Consider the following 19,588-nt stretch of genomic DNA (forward strand, 5'->3'; position numbering starts at 1 on the left):
GCTTGCTTTATGTTTATGACATGTGATGCTGATTTTCCATCTACAGTGGAGAGGTTACATTTTGTCTTTCAAAAATAAACTTATTTTTAGAAAGCTAATTGACAAAACATCAAGTCATCCTCGTGTCATTCATATGCTCAAGTCCCGGAGATGGTTCTTCATCTCAATAACAGTAGAAGCCAGGCCCTACATATCTGCCTGTCACCCCCAGGTTACCTACCTCTCCTCTGATGTCACCCACCTCCCTCCCCCACCCTCTGTCCTGCCTACCCCCAGGTTACCTACCTCTCTTCTGAGATCATACCCCACCACTCTCCCCCTCCCTCTGTTCTGACAATGCAGACCTAACTGAGAGCTTGTGACTTTCTCCCTTTCCTGCCCCCCTTCCCTCCCTTCTTTTCTCCCTCCTGTCCTTCTTCTCTTCCTTATAAACTAGAGTTTGAACCCACAGCCTGAGCTTGCTAATCAGGTGCTCTACCATGACAGCCATACCTCTAGCCCCCAAAGACTTTCTGCTAGAGCTCTGGCATTTGTACTGCCTTGGGTACTCTCTTCTTTAAGTATTCTTCATGGATGAAGCCAACTCTGATCATCCTGTTTAAAAGTGCAACTTTAACAATGTTTGTGTCCAGTCTTCCTCCCTGCCTTTCCTGTCCCATAGAGCTTATTACTTTCTAATGTATGTCATGCACACGAGCATATGCATGTGTGTACATATGTGTGTATGTGTGTGTGTGAGAGAGAGAGAAGAGAGAGAGAGAGACAGAGAGAGACAGAGAGAGAGAGAGAGAGAGAGAGAGAGAGAGAGAGAGAGAGAGAGAGAGAGAGAGAAAGTACTGGGGCTTGAACTCAAGGCCTGGGCACTATCCCTTACCTTTTCAATTCAAGGCTGCCGCTCTCCCACTTGAGCCATAGCTTCACTTCTGGCTTTTTGGTAATTAATTAGAGATAAGAGTCTTGCAGATCTTCCTGTCCAGGCTGGCTCTGCAACCCAATCCACAGATCTCAGCCTCCTGAGTAGCTAGGATGATAGGCATGAGCCACCAGCACCTAGCTCTGACCTATGTCATTTTCCGGGGATCTCACTCCTGCCTATTAATGTTTGTGTTTCCCTATAAAGATACAAACTGCTTAACAGCAGGACCTTGAGAACTAAACAAGCTGTCGTATTGTAGTTGCTCAATAAATATCCACATAGTATGAGTGCTTTGTAAGAAGAAACTAATTGTGGCATTGGTCCACAGTTTTTGGAAACACCAGGGTAGCCTAATTACATCCTTTTGCAACTGGGGAAACTAAAGTCCAAAGAGGAGACAGTGGTCTAGAAGTCAGCTTCCTTAAGCAAAGCACTGGTGGGTCATGCCTTAATCCTAGTTATTCAGTGATCTGAGGATCACTGTTCAAAGCCAGCCTGGGCAGGAAAGTCCATGAGACTCATCTCCAATGAACCACCAGAAATCTGGAAGTGGTACTGTGACTCAAAGTAGTACAACATTAGCCTTGAGCAAAAGAGCTCAGGGACAGTGCCCAGGCCCTGAGTTCAAGCCCTACAACCAACAAAAGAAGAAGGAGAATGAGGAGGAAAAGGAGGAGGAGGAAGAGGAGGAGGAGGAGGAAGAAGAAGAAGAAGAAGAAGAAGAAGAAGAAGAAGAAGAAGGAGAAGGAGAAGGAGAAGGAGAAGGAGAAGGAGAAGGAGAAGGAGAAGGAGAAGGAGAAGAAGAAGAAGAAGAAGAAGAAGAAGAAGAAGAAGAAGAAGAAGAAGAAGAAGAAGAAAAGGAGGAGGAAGAGTCAGCCTCCTTAGTTCTAGACTTCCTTTCTAGTAGATAGCAGGTAACAGATAGTGGGTAGGTGGGTAATATAGGGAGAGGAAATGGATAGGGAAAGGAGGCGGTAGGTGATCCTCACCATTGACCTGCAGCCTGAAGGAGAGCTGGGCTTCAGCATCTTCATGGAAGACCAGCATGGTGTAATAGCCAGCCTCTGCCACCTTCACCCTCACAAGTGTCAGTTCTGACACATACCTAGGGAGGAGGCAGTCAGAGCTGGAGGAACTCTTACAGCCCTCCCCACCCACATCCCAGTACAGAGGCCCAGGGAGAAGGGGCTTGACCAAGTCTCCAAGGCAGCGGCAGAGCCAACACTCAAATCCAATCTCCTGAATCTCACCCACTGGCAGTTCCACGGAGCCAAGAGAAAAGCTTGTGCAAAATTGGAGGGGGTGTGTACAATTTTCCTCCCTCCACCTCATCCCTTCTGAGGGGCCAGACTTGCTTTGTCTTACCTAACCCCACAGTTTCAGTTAATATGCAAGTCTCTAGCCTCAGGGACAACAGAGATGACAGCAAATAGCCCTTCTGGTCCCCAGCCTTTACCTAGGCTGCCTGCCATCTGCTGGACCCAGTTGTCATAAATATCTTCATGATCAACTAGCCAGTACTGGTGTCCTCCAGTAGATCGGAAACTATCAGAGGAATGGAACGTTTTGCTCTTCTACCTGAAGCGTTCCATCACCTGCCACGATGTCTGGTTAATTGTGGGCCCTCGGGAATAGTGGACATAGGTTTGTCAGGTGGCTGAAGGCCCTGCTCACCAGGTCTCCGACACATTGCGAGTGGACAGGATGATCTCGCCGGCGCTAGAGTCGCCTAGGGTGCGGTTGTCCTTAAACCACAAGACAGAAGGTGGTGGATAGGCTTCGAACATCACTTGCAGTGTTCGGCTCTGGTGCAGCTCAGCAACTTCTACTGGGTTCACCTCCTGCAGCCGCACGTAGCCGACCTCTGCAAGGTAGGGGGGTCAGGGGAGGGCCATGGGGGCGGGGCTGATACGCCACCAATGGGGAGTGCCTTCGGGGGCGGGGTTATGATCCGCCACCAATGGGGAGTGCCTTCCAGGGGCGGGGCTCCGGGGGCGGGGCTTCCAGAAGCAAGGCTTCTTTTTGATGTGGGGCTTCAGGTTTGGGGGAACCTTCTAGTGATGGAGCTAGGACTGGATCCGGGGGCCCAATTTGGCTCTAGTATTGGTGTTAGAGCGGTTTTGAGGTTGTGACTAGGGCTTGGTTTATAGCTGAGGTACACTGGTGCCTCAAGCCAACTCTGTGGTTGGATTTGGGAATCTGCTGCTTGGGCCTGCCATGGGGGTTGTGATCAGATCTCAGGTTGAGGCTAAAGTTCTGGCTGAGTGGAAAGTCTGGGTTGGCATTCAAGCCATATCCTGGAAGTGGAGTTTTGGCTATTGCAGTCTAGGACTGCTCTACAAAGTGGTTGGCTGTACCCCAGGACCGCGTCAGAAGCTGGGGGCCGCGTCCATCACACCCACCGAGCACAGTGATATTGACGGCCTTCTCGTCCCCATGCTCAGTCACAGTGTCTGACACATTGCAGCTGTAGACCCCGGAGTCCCCCAGTTCAGCACTGAGGACGTGCAAGATGGAGCGAATGTGGGAGGGCATGTCAAGGAGGAAGTCTGTCACTGGCTCTATCTTCCGTCCACTCTGCAGGGACAAGGCAGGAAGGGTCCCCACATCAGGAGGCGTCTGTGAGAGCTCGGTGTTCCTGCTGAGATATCCACCCCTGCCTGGCCCCTCCTCCAAACCCCTGGCCCAGCTTTACCTCCAAGCGAGGGTATGTCCATTCAAAGTTGACCACCTCGGTCCCAGTCACAATGCACAAGATGGTGATGTTCTCCCCCTGGCGCACCACAGTCTGCACGGCGCTCACGGAGACATTGATGGATGACACTGTAGGAAAGGCATGGGTTGAGAGCTGGAGAGGTTACCTCCAGCACTTGGACTTGGGAGAGAGGTAGAGGCCAAGAATGGGAAGAGATGACTGGTATGGAGGAGTCACTCATTCAATAATATTTATGGAATACCTACTATATGCCAAGCACTATTCCAGGCACTGGGCTAGAGCCGTGAATAGGAGAGACAAAATCTCTATCATGGAGCTGACATTCTAGAAGGGTAAGAGTCTGGAAAGCTAAGTATCCTCTGGGGTCTAGCATGGGAGTTTACTGAGCACTTACCATGTGTTAGATAACTGTCAATTTTTTTATTTAATCTTCACTCTAATCCCTGGAGGTAAGCAGTCATCATTGCCCTTGTTTGTTTGTTTGTTCTTTCTTTTTTGCCAGTCTCAGAACTTGAACTCAGAGCCTGGATGCTGTCTCAGCTTTTTGCTCAAGGCTAGCACTCTACCACTTAAGCCACAGCTCCAATTCTGGCTTCTTTTTTTTCTTTTGGTTGGTCATGGGGCTTGAACTCTGGGACTGGGTGCTGTCCCTGGACTCTTCAGATCAAGGCAAGCACTTTACCTTTAAGCCACAGCCCCTTCCCGGTCTTCTGGTGATTAATTGGAGATAAGAGTCTCATGGACTTTCCTACTTGGGCTAGCTTTGAACCATGATCCTCAGATCTCAACCTCCTGAATAACTAGGATTACAGGCATAAGCCACCAGTGCCTGGGTCACTTCTGGCTTTTTGTGGTTAAATAGAGAAAAGAGTCTCACAGACTTTCCTGCCCAGGATGGCTTGGAACTATGATCCTCAGATCTCAGCCTTCTGAGTAGCTAGGATTATAGGCATGAGCCACAGGTGTCCAGCTCACTGCCATTGTTTTGTTGTGGCAAAAGCAGGCTTAAAGGATCATGTACCTTGTACACATCTTTTGAAAATCATGGAAAATGGCTGAGCTGGCATTCAGATTCAACCACCTCCAAAGCATATTTTTCTGCCCACCACATTTTGTAGACCAGTTTTGCCACTAATGGGTTTTAATAGTGTGAGCAAACTCCATTCATCTCTCTGAACCTCAGTTTTCTCATCTGTGAAATGGAGGAAATGCTAACTCCAAGTCTGCAGTGAGAACTGATGTAAAATGGAGTTGTATACATATGTGCACGAGCGCACGTGCCTCATGTTCTCACTTGGCTTTTTTGCCTAATGCTGGAGCTCTACCACTTGATCCATACCCCTACTTTCATTTTTTTGCCCAGGCTGACTTTGAACCTCAGTTCTCTGATCTCAGCCTCCTGAGTAACATCTAACTGGAACTGTATACTTTGTAAGTTGCAAAACGCTATGCCTCCCCCTGAAGGACTCAATGTTGAGCCAGAAAAGGGGGCTTACCCTGTAGGCTGTAGATGTAGTAGGCATCAGACTCCACTTCCCTGTCCTCGACAGTGGCTTTACAGATGTAAGTCTTGTCTTCAAAGATACCAGAGAAGCCTCGCTGATGGTCATAAGGGATAGGCAGGGGGGTGTCCACTTTCTTCTCATGCAGTGTCACCTCCAGCTGAGGGTCTGTCACTCGGCAGGGAATTGTAGTCTCAGCGACTTCCATGAGAAAGATGAATAGGTCATCGGAGTTCTGAGGAAGGAAGACCATGGCGGGATCTGCCAGAAGTAGAGCCAAGAAAGAAGGAAATGATTTCTTCCTATTCTGTGAATTGCCATGTGTCTTTGAGCAAGTTTCTTTCCCTGTCTGGACCTCAGTCTCTCCTATACAGAATAGGGATGCTGTTATGGCCCCATTCATTGCGTTGTAACAGTGTCAGGAGGTGGGGTCTTCATGAGACAATTCACCCACCAGGGCTCCATGGAGGACACTGGTGCCATTCTAAAAGGAGCAAGTTCTTTCAGTTTGTTTTCTACACAATCATATCTCTGAACAAGGAGAAAAATTTCACTTAAGAAAACAATGATCTGGGGCTGGGAAGGTGGCTCAGTGGTAGATCGCTTGCCTTGCATGCATGAGGCCCTGGGTTCGATTCCTCAGCACCACATAAGCAAAAAGAAAAAAGCCAGAAGTGGCGCTGTGGCTCAAGTGGTAGAGCGCTAGCCTTGAGCTGAAGAGCTGAGGGACATCGCCCAGGCCCAGAGTTCAGGCCCTATGACCGGACCTCCCCCCCCCAAAAAAAAAAAGGAAAAAAAAGAAAACAATGATCTGACTGGTGACTCCTGTCTGTAATCCTAGCTACTCAGGAGGCTGAGATTTGAGTTATAATTTGAAGTCAGACTTGACAGGAAAGTCCCTGAGTATCTTATTTATAATGAACCAGCAAAAACCCAGAAATGGAGTTGTCTCAAGAGTTCCAGCCTTGAGCAAAAAAGCTAAGGCTCAGTGCTCAGGCTCTAAGATCAAGCTCCAGTACCAGCGCTAGTTAATTAATTAAAATCTAGACTAAGTATGTAACAAAATTGGGGAACAAGTGCCTTTAGCACCCCCTCTTTCCCTTCTGCTTTTTTTCCCATGGGATGTTCCAACAAGAAGGAGGCCCTTTCTAGGTGCCAGTCTTTTTTTTTGAGGGGGGGGTCCGGTTGTGGGGCCTGAACTCTGGGCCTGGGCGCTGTCCCTCAGCTCTTCAGCTCAAGGCTAGCGCTCTACCACTTGAGCCACAGCGCCACTTTCGGCTTTTCTTCTTTTTGCTTATGTGGTGCTGGGGAATCAAACCCAGGGCCTCATAAATGCAAGGCAAGCGCTCTACCACTGAGCCACCTTCCCAGCCCGGGTGCCAGCCTTTTATCTTGAACTTCCTGGCCTCCAGAATGATAACCCAGTACATTTCCCTTCACTATAAATGACGCAGTCTCAGGAGGAATTGTATTATAGCAGCAAACATGGACTAGGATAGATGCCCCCAGAGGCCTCTTCCAGCTCTAACACTCTTAGATGAATCCATCTTATTATTTTATTTTATTTTACTTTTTACATCCCACATGCCATTTTGAGTCATAGGGACAAAGAGAGAGTGGAGTAAACCAGCTGAGGGCATGGATTTCTTGGGAGGCAAGAATGGGATTGGCTGGCAAGATGCAGACAGACATCCAGGTGATGAGAAGGCACATCCATCTGTGCTGAGCCAGCTGGATTCAGGGCCTTGTCTGAGTTCCTACGATGGTGCCATGGAGTCACTGAAGTACTCCTGAGGACCCTCTGACATCTTCGGAGGAGAGAGGGTAAGGGAGTAGGCATGCAGACCAGGGAGTCTTACCTGGTACAAAAATGTAGAGCCGTTTTCGATCACCAGACTCCAGCCCAAAGGAGCTATTGTAGGTACAAAAGTATTCTCCTGTGTCTAGCCCCGTGACGTTGGTCAGTGTCAGTGTGCTAGAGAAGACACCGTTCTGCATCTTGGAGAGTTGCTGCTGGGGCACCTTGGCCATCCGTTCCCACACCACTGGAGCTGAACCCGAGCAGACCAGAACAAAGGTGCTGGAGGCATTGATGACAAGCTCTGGGCCTGGGGGCGTGATGACCAGGCCCTGGGAGGTCTGTGGTCCCAGCAGCAAGAGTATGGGCAGCAACAGCAACTGGCCTTGGGGATAGGAGGTGGCAAATGTCAGGGCACAGGGGCCTTACCACCGCAATCTAGCTGTTTCAGAGGCGTGCATACATAAACCCCAATTCATGGAAAAAACAAACCTCTCTATCCAGCCCTGAATAGAACCCTCTGCCTGTGGTTCTAAGCTTGATTGCCCACTGCCCCCCAGGAGTCTGGAGGCTCTGTCTCCATCCCTCCAGACCCTAGCTTGAGTCCCTCAGCAATGTAGTGTTCAAGCAGTCAGCAGGAGAAGGGGTCAGGAAATCCTCGGGAAGCAATTCTCCAACCACCAGTTCCTGCATTATTTCCCAGGTCACTCTCTAGCCTCTTCCCTGCTGCTGCTCCCAGCTGCCCGGGTTCCTGTGAAACCAAGAGATGGCTGAGCTTGGGAAGGGAGTGAGAGAGAGGTGCTAAGGTAACTTAGACAGATTGGGGCAGGAGAGATGCTGAGGGGCCTGGGAGCTGGAGGTTAACCAGAGAGAGAGAGAGAGAGAGAGAGAGAAGTCTCTCCCTATAACATCCTCTGGAGTAGGGTTTTGTCATGCATGCCCTCATGGTCCCTGGTGATGAAAATCAGGACAGGTGGGCAAGCAGTAAGCCAGGCTTCTGGCACCAGCCTGAAGGGAAGGGCATGGCATGCCATTGCTAGCTCAAGCATCCTTCCTGTCCTAGAGAACATGCATGCAACCAGTCCAACCAAGGAGAGATAGGAAGCCAGTGGTGACTGTTACAGGGTGCAGTGGGATACGAAAGGCTAAGCAGGGATTTGCCCGGATGGTTCTGGATGGCTCTGGACAAGGAAGGGTCTATTGATGGCTTCTAAGTGAGTAAGTGGGCAGTTGAAGGAGGCCTCCACAGAGGCACCCCCTCTCTCCTGGCAAAAAGAAAAGAAAAAAGACATTGAAGTCCCAGAGCATAGCGATGCTTCTGGCCTTTCCAGGCCTGGTTTTAGCATGCACCAGCTCTGCTTGCTCCGCTCTGTGGCTTCCCAGGGCCCTAACCCCATCTCCAGTCTACTTACCTTTGAGGAGCCAAGCTGGCATCACACCTGGAAGCTGCATGGTGTCCTGCAGAGTTAAACAAGAGTCAGGGCCCAGGGTAGAGGCAGCATTATGCTCATCTTAGTACTAAAGCTTCTTGCAGAGTGAGCCCCTGCCGGAACACTTCCTATCCTGAGCCCTCTCCCCTCTGTTCCTAACCATAGTGTGGCTTTGGCTGAATCCTTTGCTTCTCTGAGCCTTAGTTTCCCTGTATGCACAATGGGATGGGGACATTGGGCTAGGGTCCAGGGGCCTGCCAGCTCTGACAGCTTGTCCTCTAGTGACAGTTCCAATACCAGGCACTTATCTGCCAGGACAAATATTTGGGAAAGTGTGATGAAAGGCCTGGAGGAGAAGGAGGGGGTAAGCCAGAGCCTAGCAAACTCCCACAGCTCCCTCCGCAAACACAACAGGAAGTGGGGAGGCTATGGGAAGGGAAGCAGGAGGAGTTAAGGCTGTGGAATGTGGGGGCTGGGCCTGGCCCCCCTACTCAGCCCACAGCAGTACTGGGAGGCCCAGGGGAGAGGGTCCAGGGTCCCAGCCCCATTGAACTGAAGAGGCTTTGTAGGTCTTTTGGGACCAGTGAAGCCATGCTTCCTACCTCTATCCCAGTGTCCAGGATGGGGAAACTGAGGCTCTGAGAAGGGAAGACCATCCTGTTCAAGAGGATGCCAAAGAGAGCTAAATGGTGGGAGAGAGACAGATAGACAAGACAGGGAAAGGAGATGCAGGAAATACACAGTTCTGGACACAGAGGGAAGCAGGGACACAGAGACAGATTGAATTGGATGGGTCTTTAATCTAGTCCTTCCCTCAAGAGCCAGAGCTTAGTTTCCAAATAATCACAGTAGCCAAGCATGCCATGGGCTACCCACAGCTCCCAAAGGAAGGAGGCCGGGAGTAAACAGAAATCCCAAGGGCAAGAAATAGGAGAAGGGACAATGTGACAAGGCAACAGAGAGCCTCGTGATGCGGTAGGACTCACACTCACTACTGCCTGACTGCCCAGTTTGGCCATACTAGCTCCCCACCTCCCCCTCTCACCCCTTCTAGTTTCCAGCCCAGAGCTGGGAACTAGGTCTGTATGTGCAATGGCTGCTTCTGTAGGCTGAGCCTCCCGCACTTGCAGTGGGATGATGGACAATGCATGCTGCCTATCTGAGCTGACGTCAGACATTAAAGAAAGGACAGATGCCAGGCACCAATGGCTCATACCTGTAATCCCAGCTCCTCAGAAGGCTGAGATCTGAGGATAGTGATTGAAAGCCAGCCTGGGAGGGAAGTCTGTGGGACTCTTATCTCCAATGAACCACAAAAAGCCAGGAAAAGAGTTGTGGTTCAAGTGGCAGAGTGCCAGCCTTGAGAGAGAAAAAAAGGCTAAGAGAGTCCCCAGGCCCTGAGTTCAAGGCCCAGGACCAGAACACACACACACACACACACACACACACACACACACACACACACACACACACACACACACACACACGATAGAGACTCTGCCCTTTGCCTATGAACCACAGCCCTAGCTCTGTGCAACATCCCAATAATCAGTTCAAACAAATCTGCTTTTCTCTTTTCTCTTCCTTCAGAGCAGCCTGCCAGAGGGTCCCCTCCTGCCTTCCTTTCCTCACTCCGAATTGCTTCAGAAGGTCAAATCCCAGCCGTCCCATGTCCCCTTGACAACATCGCCCACTCCCACTCCTCCAAGCCAGCCCCTCCAGCTGGACATCAGGTCTTCCTGCGCGCGACAAAGCAGTGCCCACACAGAGCCTGCAGCCCCCACAGAGACCCATCTGCCTTTTAGGTGGGTGCCCCTCTGGCTCCCTACTTCCTGCCTGAGATCTGGGCCAAAGAAAATCATTAGCAGCCCAGGTTGGGGGAGGGGGTCATCTCAGCCTTCCTCTCTCGCTGGCTGGCCACACTGTTTATTATTCTAAAGGAGGAATTTAGCCGCCTGGCGAGGAGACAGGAGGTCACTGCAAAGGGGCCGGCCTGGCTCTGGAAGGCTGGGCTGGCCGTGTGGGCTGGGACCTCATGGCATGTAGCCCCTGACCCTGCTTCTTTATGGCACTCTGTCTTCTCCCCTTGGAGCCGTCCGACGGGGGTTGGGGGTGGCTTTAGACTCCTGAGACTCTGCAAGGAATGACTCTTTTCAAATGGGCAGCAGAGGCCCAGAGAGGCACATGATCATGACCTAGTCACACAGAAAAAAAGGTGGATTCGGGCTGTGGAAGAGGAGAAACTGAACAAATGAGTTTGGGAGAGTGTGAGGGGGATGGACAGCCCAGGGGTTTGGGACTGGCTGGACTCTTTATAATAAATGTATTTCGGCTTTCCTCATAAGGTCCTGTGGAACTGAGCAGGATTCTAGCTTTCCCTAGCCAGAGAGGGAAGACTTTGGCTAGGCCATAGTGGAAAATGATCCTTATCCCAAAGCTCGGCCTTTTTGACCAGCCAAAGAGGTTTGTCTCCAAGAGGTTTGTCTCTCAATGGATCAGCTTGAGAAATGGAGCTAGTATGGTGCCGGTAGCTCACGCCTGTAATCCCGACTCAGGAGGCTGAGATCTGAGCATCACAGTTCAAAGCCAGCCCAGGCAGGAAAGTCCGTGAGACTCTTGTCTTCAATAAACCACCAGAAAACTGGAAGTGGCACTGTGGCTCAAGTGATAGAGCGCTCACCTTGAGCTGAAGAGCTGAGGGACAGCGCCCAAGCCCAGAGTTCAAACCCCATGACCAACAAAAAAATAAAAAAGAGGGAAGGACATTTCTGAGGCCAGAATAACCTAAAAATAATCCATAAAGTGTCTCATTTTAATTTTTTTTTGGTCATGGTGGGGTTTGAACTCAGGGCCTGGGCACTGTCCCTGATCTCTTTTTGCTGAAGGCTAGTGCTCTACAACTTTGAGCTGCAGCACCACTTATGGTTTTCTGGTAGTTAAATGGAGAAAAGAGTCTCAAGGACTTTCTAGCCCAGGCTGGGTTTGAACCATAATCCTCAGATCTCAGTCTCCTGAGTAGCTAGGATTACAAGCGTGAGCCACCCATACACAGCTTAAATATCTCATTTTGTGCCTCCAGTGTCCCTGGCCATTTGTCACTGACTTACACTGGGTCCCTCTCTGGCTTTGAGTTTCCCTCTCTGCACAATTAGGAGTTAGATAACAGCCGTTCAGGTGACTTGCAGAGGTTCAGGAGATGGAAAACGTGGTAAGGACAGCAAGCCAGAAGTCTGGGACACATTAGAATGCCATGTGTAGCATCCAGCCATGACTTCTGGGGTCTTCCAGATGACTCTGGTCACCTCCCCTACTCCCTTAATGCCTCATGGCCTTTATCCAGAGGCTGCTGGGTTCCGACAAGCCCCGGGGCAGTCCAAACAGCTGACCTGGAGTGGCAACTTGCCTGTGACAACTTCCCTTCTTCAAAGGGCATCTGTGCTCCAGGGAAGAGCCACCCACGTCAGCACAGTGTCCCATTGGGGCGTGCTTTACCTGCCATTCTGTCCTGTCTGGGATCAAGGAAGAGGTCCTCAAGCCACTGGCCTTTGCAAAGGAAGAAAGGCACATTTCTGGGTGCCAGGATACCCTCAGTGTTCTCCATACACAGGCCAGGCCCGGCTCCTCACAGTGAATCAGAGCAGCCTCTTGGGGAGAGGCAGAGTGAGGCCCCCAAGCCCAGGGGAGCCAGCAGGCTGCAGGAGAATCAACTTCAGAGCCCAGCCTTCCCTCTTACAAACACATGATTCTCCACCCCTTTCCCACCGCCTTCATCTAAATAAATCCAGTCCATCTTGGCCACATCCGCAGCAGCAGCTTTCCTCCCTCGGGGTCCCAAGGCTCCCACGACATGAGCAGGCAGGGGAGGGGGACCTGCAGTGCTGCCGGGGGAGCACATGCACGCAGGACAGACGCCTGCCCACGCACTCGTTCTCACGCTCCTCTGAAACACATGTGTGCGCAGCAGCTGCGTGCCCAGCCCCCACGCAGGCACTTGCCCTGTGTGTGCCCACACATGTGCACACAGCACAGACTGCTGCCGCCTGACGTTTTTGCCATGTGCACAGGGCTTTGCACTGACGAACGACGGAACATTCATAGCCCCACTACAGGACATGCACAGAACGTGTGCATACAGAACCACAAATGCCTCCAAACCTGACATGTATGTGTGTGTGTGTGTGCAGACCAGACAGAATGCTGTATGTTTGGAATTCTGAGCATTTGATATGTGTTGACACACTTGATCTTCTGTCAACTCTGAGCTATATACCATGATTATTTCTTTTCTCCATCTTTGTTTCCTTCCTTCCTTCCTTCCTTCCTTCCTTCCTTCCTTCTCTCTTTCCTTCCTCTCTCTCTTTCTGTCTCTTTCTTTCTCCTTCCTTCCCCCCCTCTCTTTTTCTGGGGCTAGACCTCAGGGCCAGAGCACTGTCCCTTGGCTTTTTCACTCAAGGCCGGTGCTCTCCCATTTGAACCACACCTCTACTTCTGGCTTTTAGATGGTTAACTGGAAATAAGAGTTTCATGAACTTTTCTGCCCAAGATGATTTCGATTCTAAGATCTCAGCCTCCTGAGTAGTTAGGATTACAGGTGTGAGCCTTCAATGCCTGGCAACAATTTTTCATTTTATAGGTGGGAAAACTAAAGTAGAAAGCTGTTTGGAAACTTGCCCAAGAATGCAAGCCAGGGAAGGATAGAGCAGAGGCCAGAACGAGGCAGGGTGACTCCACACTCCCTGCACCCCATCTCTGATCAGGCAGCTGACCACCGTGCTTGTCTGGTTGAGGTATGATGGAGCAGCATTGGTTGGAGACTGATGGGAACAGGTAGATTTGAGTTTTGTGTAGCTTAGAATCAACAGGACTTAGCCAGGTATCAGTGGCTCCCACCTGTAACCCTAGCTTCTCAGAAGGCTGAGATATGAAGATCAAGGTTCAAAGCCAACCCAGGCAGGAATGTCTAAAAAGACTTATCTCCAACTAACCACTAAAAAGCCAGAGGTGAAGCTGTAGCTCAAATGGTATATAGTACCAATCTTGAGCAAAAACACAAAAAAAGAATCAACAAGGCTTGGTGAACTTGGTGATTGAATGCTGGAGAGGTAGATTTCATGGCTAAACCTGCTATCTTGCTTCTGGCTTGGAATGCTGGACTGGAATATTAGAATAGGAATGACAGGAGAGTATATGTACTGGGGATAAGAAAAATCAGGTTAAAAGTTCCCACTAAGGGTTCTGAGCTGTAAGTGGTAGAGCACTTACCTAGCATAGAAGAAGCCTTAGGAGCTGGGTGCCCATGGCTCATGCCTATAATCTTAGCTACTCAGGAAGCTGAGATATGAGAACCACAGTTCAAAGCTAGCCCAAACAGACCAATTCTTGAGACTCTTATCTCTAAATAAACCAGTAAAAAGCCAGAAGTGGAGGTGTGACTCAAATGGTAGAGGGCTAGTTGTGAGTATAAAAGCCAAATGCAAATACAAGGCCCAGAGTTCAAGCCCCACTATTGTCACCAGAAGAAAGAGGAGGAGGAGGAGGAGGAGGAGGAGGAGGAGGAGGAGGAGGAGGAGGAGGAGGAGGAGAGGCAGCTAGCCTTAGGTTCCATTGCCAGCACCAAAAATAAAGAGCTATGGTAGTTCCCATAAGCTGATTTACAATGTAGAGTGTTTTGTTAACAATAGTGGACAATGGGACAGTTGGCTTGGAGGCAGACAACAGACTGACAGAATCAGCAGTAAGATGGAGAAAAGAAGGCTGATTTAGGAAAGATTTCTGGGGGGCAGACAGCTTAGCTCTGGATGCCCCAGATAAACAAGATTCCCAGAGAGGACAGGACATGGTCATGAGAGTCTGAGGTCAGAGTCTTGGAATGTCAGAGTCCTATCCCATCCAACTCCCTTCTCATGTCCTATTGTAAAGATGGGGAAACTGAGGTTTAGAGAAGGAGAATAAGAGGAGGTCTCACTGTTTGGCCCAGACAGGATTGATTCAGGTGCTAAAGCTCACCTTATAGGAGTCCCTACCCAGTCACTGCTCAAGAGGAAGAGTGGATGAATACAGTCATTATAGTCAATGTACATGTGTGAAAAAGCAATTGGTCACTTGTGAGGATGGGCAGAGTTAAGAAAGACACAGGAGGGGCTGGGAAGGTGGCTCAGTGGTAGAGCGCTTGCCTTGCATGCCTGAGGCCCTGGGTTCAATTCCTCAGCACCACATAAGCAAAAAGAAAAAAGCCGGAAGTGGTGCTGTGGCTCAAGTGGTAGAGTGCTAGCCTTGAGCTGAAGACCTGAGAGTCAGCGCCCAGGCCCAGAGTTCAAGCCCCACGACTGGACCAAAAAGAAAGAAAGAAAGAAAGAAAGACACAGGAGAATAATGGAAGGGCCACACTGATCAAGATGTTGTCTTAGAAACTGACTTGTTGAATGGAAACCCCTTCGTACAACTATGTAAAGACAATTAAAAATTAATAAAATTAAAATTCTCAGCCTACAACTTTGCCCTCTCTGTCCATAGCATACTCTTGTTACTATACCTGCCCTGTCCCAGCCAGGCAGACCTAGGTGACAGATTCAGAGATGACCTGCTAAAGTTGCTGACAGGAGCAATCCAGCAGTCTTCACAGCTCCTCAGATGAACTTTAGGAAGAGAGGAAGGATACCTGGGATCTGGACCAGCTCTGTCATCCACCTGTGCCTTAGTTTCCCTATCTGTTCAATGGAGTAGGGAGCAAATGAGCTGGTCTGGTACTCATTGAGGTTGCTCTGGAAGGCAGCTGGGGTGGAGTGAGGGCACAGGGGAGGGGCCCCAGCCGGGATGCCATGACTCAGCTGAGAGACGGCAGCCAGTTCCAGGCCTGGGATGCGTGGGGGTGAGAGGCATCTGAAGCCAGGGATCGCCAGCTGCTGGAGCGTTTGCTGGTGACAGCAGCAGAGTTTGGATCTGGCAGAGAATTCCTCCCATGTGGCTTTCCCCAAGTGGGACAAGATGTGGGTGTCATCTAGTCACCTGGGTCAGAGAGCTCAGTCCTGGGAGCCAGGACCCAGCAGAACATGGTCAGGACACATGAGTGGGAGGAGAAATCTGGGAAGGGGTGGAGGCTCTCCCTTTCCTCTTAGACCCACGCCCTACTTCTGCCTGTTGGAGAAGGCCCAGCATGCCATCCCTACACATTGAATCTCCCCATGGGATTAGAGACCCACTGAGGGCCAGAAGGTGAGTGATGTGATCCAAATCACACAATGAGAGAGGGCTAGATTGACAACTGGACTCTGTCAAATGCTGTTACTAGATTGGGGTTGGGAGGGGGCACTTCGTGCTTCCCAGGTATCTATGAAGTCACAGACAGTACCCACTAAGTCAGGGCCTGGCAAGCTTTAGCTTCATGAACATATAAAGGGACAAAACCTCAGTGCTGGTCCCACAGAACACCCTCCTTGTGCCCTCCAGCACAGACCTAGTGGTCTCTAGTTGCCTCTGTGCCTTCCCCCTCTCCTGGCTCCTTACATCCAGCCAGCTCCTCTCACCAGTCCTCTGTCCTAGTCAGGGAACCTCTCTGCAATACTCTTCTGCCCTGGTGCCTGGGTGCTGTCCCTGACCCTCAGGTAAAGGCCAGTTTCTTGGTCCCAGCCATAAGAACTGTCATGTCTTGGTCTTGCCACAGCTCCTCAGCACTAAGGAGGAAGGCCGCTGTCTCCCCAGACCTCCAGCGCTCCATACACGTCACCCACTCTGGATTCCTTTCTCCAAGAGGCCTCCCCAGGGACACAATGGGGGGGGGGAAAGACCTATTTTCTGGAAATCCAAAATAAAATGAAACATCTGTCTGGAATGAGGCCAGGCAGATAAAGAACAGACTGATCCCCCCTCAAGCCTGCCGCCCCCACTTTAGCATACCCCCAACCCCCAGAATGTGTGTGTGCCTGAGGGCTGGGGGTGATGATGGGGCCCAACTGCTTGGAACAGGGCGTGGGAAAGTGCTCAGTGTGTGCCTCATGGTGCTGGGGCCCAAGGGAGGGGGCCTAGTCCTCATGCAGGCTGGGAACAGGCCTGGGAAGGAGGTCAGAGAGAAAAGGGGGGGGTATGCATACCGCAGCGCCTGCCTGCCTGATGAACAAGCACTTCCTACTTCCTGTGCAGTCTTACTGGCTTTAGGTGCTCAACCCCTACAGTCACCCTCAAGGCCCTATGGCCTGGCCCTTGAACCCTGGCTCCAGGAGCCCTGGATTCCCACTTGGGTCCTTCCTCATCAGCCCTTTCAAAGGAATTCAAGTTAGGTGACCTTGGAAAGGTCAGGGATAATTATAGTTCCTTCTCATTTAGTACTTCCACACAATACCTGGGCTACGCTTTATGTAGAAGATCTCACCAAGTCTTCAAATCAATCCTGTGACATCGTGCTTCTTTCCCATCTTACAGATGAGGAAACAAAGGCCCAGAGAAGTCTTATCATTTACCCAAGATCACAAAGCTTGCCAGCTATGGCTCTAGTGTGCAATCCTGGGCAAACTGCATACTTCCTCACCCCTGAAGGTGGGACACAGCATCCATGTGACTGCCTTTCAGCAGGAGGCTGAGTGAGTACTAGTGGCTCATGCCTATAATCCTAGCTACGCAGGACACTGAGATTTGAGTATTGTGGTTCAAAGCCAGCCCAAGCAGAAAATTCTATTGGACTCATTTCCACTTAGCCACCCAAAATTCAGAAGTGGAGGAGTTGCTCAAGTGATAGAGCTCTAAGCCTGAGTAGAAAAGAGCCATGTGAGAACTTAAGGCTCTAGGTTTGTGCTCCAGGACTGAAAAATCAATTAATTAATTTAATTATTATTTTTTTTTTTGTCGGTCGTGGGGCTTGAACTCTGGGCCTGGGCGCTGTCCCTCAGCTCTTCAGCTCAAGGCGAGCGCTCTACCACTTGAGCTTCAGCACCGCTTCTGGTTTTCTGGTGGTTTATTGGAGATAGGAGTCTCACGGTCTCTCCTGCCTGTGCTGGCTTTGAACCGTGATCCTCAGATCTCAGCCTCCTGAGTAGCTAGGATTATAGGCGTGAGCCACCAGCGCCCGGCTTTTAATTAATTTTTTAAAGCTAGAGTCCAGACAGTGCAAGCTGCATTCATAGTAATGCACAGCCTGTCTTTCCCCTATGCTTCTCCTTAGAGGAAAGCAGTCACATCACTACAGTCCTAGGGCTGAAAGAGCCCTACATACGCCCAGTTTCATCTCCCCACCCGTGACTGATGTCTCCCCACTTCCCATCCTGGCACAGCTCAGAACTCTCAGAGGTCACACTATCAGCATAGTCTTACTAAACTGAGCACCATGTGTCTCATCTAGTTCCCCACCCCTTGGTCTTCCTATGGTCCACCAGCCTCTATATCTCCATCCCAGAACATTTTCCTTTCACTTACTCTTCTGATGCCCCCTAATCTGAAAACCAGCAAAGCCTGAACTAATTTGGAGACAAGTGCTTACGAGATGATCTGGGGATTCTGTTTCATCCGTACAACACTCTTGTAAAGGAGCGTACTCATTCCCATTTAGCAGAGAAGGAAACTGAGTCTCAGAGAGGTTTGGTAGCTTCCCCAAGGTCACATCACCAAAAAGCATTAGAGCCAGGACATATAGTTGGGTCATATCTCCAGCCTTGCTTTTTGCTGGTTAATTGGAAGGGAATCTCATGGACTTCTCTTTCTGGGCTGGCTTCTTGAACCGTGATTCTCCAGGTCTCAACTTCCTGAATAGCTGGGGTTACAGGAGTGAGCCACAACAGCATAGCCAAAACTTCTTTTCTTAGCTGCCCGTCTCCTGCTTAGAAAGAACTCTGTCCACAGGGAATAGCTCCCATGAGGCTTTCACCCACGTAGGTCCCTGCAGAATCCATGCTGTCAGGGACAGCCTAGGAGAAGGTGGAAAGAGGGGCTACTGATAGCACAGAGTTGTTCAGGTTCTCTATGGATGGAGTTGTTTTTGGACAGGGGTCTTGCCCTAGATCATCCAGAAATTTGCAAGGCCAAGGTAGGGACAGAGCTCAGAACCCTTCCATAGCTTTACTGGGGGGTCAGCAGAAAATGTTGAGGAGAAAGTTCCTTGCCAAGGAGATTCTAGGCCTGGCCCTATCATTTAGCAGAACACTTGACTCCAAATTAGTTGGGGCTTTTGTTTGTTTTCAGATGAGGGGTCATCAGAGGGTCCCTGAGGTGGAGTGCTGAGACACTTAGGGGAGAGTGCGCCTTCTCTGCCCCAGGCCTTCTGTGCTAAGGGTCCAGGCCTGGCCCAGCAAGCTCAGATCCCTTTTACAAGGTGACGAGTGCCCAGGGTCTCTCCCACTCTAGTTCTAGGATTCCACCTCCCTCAGCTGCCCTCCCTGCCCCCACCCTCCAGAGCCTCATCTCCAACTGATGCCATGGCAACAGAGAGCACCAGGTCCTGGCAGCTAAAGGAGCCCCTGAGAGGGGTCCCAGGCTGAGGCTGGGGAGGGGAGTACAGCAGGCGTAGACAAGCAAACCTTCTGTTCCCTGGGCAGCTTCCAGCGGGGACCAGCCATGGGCTGGGTGGGAGCCGCAAAGAGAATGTCTGCTTGGAGCCAAGCGGGCAGGGGGCAGGCAGGCCTCAGGGCCTGTCCCTAGTGACCCCCCCAGCCCAGAGCCTACAAATCGAGTAGGAGTAGCTAGCTAATGAGAATACTCACTACTAATCAGTGCCAATTACAGGGCATTGAGATTCCCGTCAGAGCCCTCCTGGCAGCAGATCAGGAAGAGAGAAAATGTCCACGTTTCATTTATCCTCACACTTTCCCAGCGTCTCCCTGCCCTTCTTCCTGCAGTTATTACCCTCTGATTCTCTCACTGTTCCTTGGCCTCTCTGTGCCTCAGAGTTCTGGTCTGCTAGTCAAGCTGGTCACTGAATTGTGGAAGCTATGGATGGAGTTAACACAGCAAATGCTCAGGACAGGGCCTGGCACAGAGCCCTTTGTGAAGCTAGAGGCCATGTTCTTTCTAACTCACTCACGGGAGAATAAGTCATTCACTTAGTCAGCCTTGGCTGCATAGCCAAGACCCTGCCAGACTTGGCTTGTCAGCAACGGGATGCATATGATAAATGATGGCACAGGGAAGTTTCCTCTTGGGAAGGGGAGCTGCTGATGGTACAGGACTGACACAGGCCTTCGTAGTGAGGCTCAGCAAGGAGCAGTGCACTCAGCCCCCAGTGGGCCAGCTTAGAACCACAGGCCA

The 19,588-nt window shown here is 50.6% G+C and overlaps 1 protein-coding gene across 2 annotated transcripts in view; it reads right to left on the bottom strand.

The window, feature by feature from the left end:
* Positions 1-19,588, bottom strand: part of Pdgfrb (platelet derived growth factor receptor beta) — a 46,556-nt gene that overhangs the window by 19,955 nt on the left and 7,013 nt on the right. Inside the window, exons 1-8 of one of the 2 annotated variants that reach the window (XM_070036392.1) lie at positions 11,855-11,876; positions 8,345-8,390; positions 6,994-7,317; positions 5,129-5,395; positions 3,612-3,739; positions 3,319-3,493; positions 2,591-2,780; positions 1,906-2,021 (exon numbers count right to left, since the gene is read on the bottom strand). In XM_070036392.1, the coding sequence (XP_069892493.1) occupies positions 1,906-2,021; positions 2,591-2,780; positions 3,319-3,493; positions 3,612-3,739; positions 5,129-5,395; positions 6,994-7,317; positions 8,345-8,384 (1,240 nt within the window). In that variant the 5' untranslated portion in view covers positions 8,385-8,390; positions 11,855-11,876. Of the gene's footprint in view, positions 1-1,905; positions 2,022-2,590; positions 2,781-3,318; positions 3,494-3,611; positions 3,740-5,128; positions 5,396-6,993; positions 7,318-8,344; positions 8,391-11,854; positions 11,877-19,588 lie in introns of those variants that run through there. The other variant, XM_070036393.1, reaches the window with a different exon arrangement.

Source organism: Dipodomys merriami, unplaced genomic scaffold (assembly GCF_024711535.1).
Source record: "Dipodomys merriami isolate MVZ:Mamm:240054 unplaced genomic scaffold, mDipMer1.0.p SCAF_27, whole genome shotgun sequence".
Classification (NCBI taxonomy): Eukaryota; Metazoa; Chordata; class Mammalia; order Rodentia; family Heteromyidae; genus Dipodomys; species Dipodomys merriami.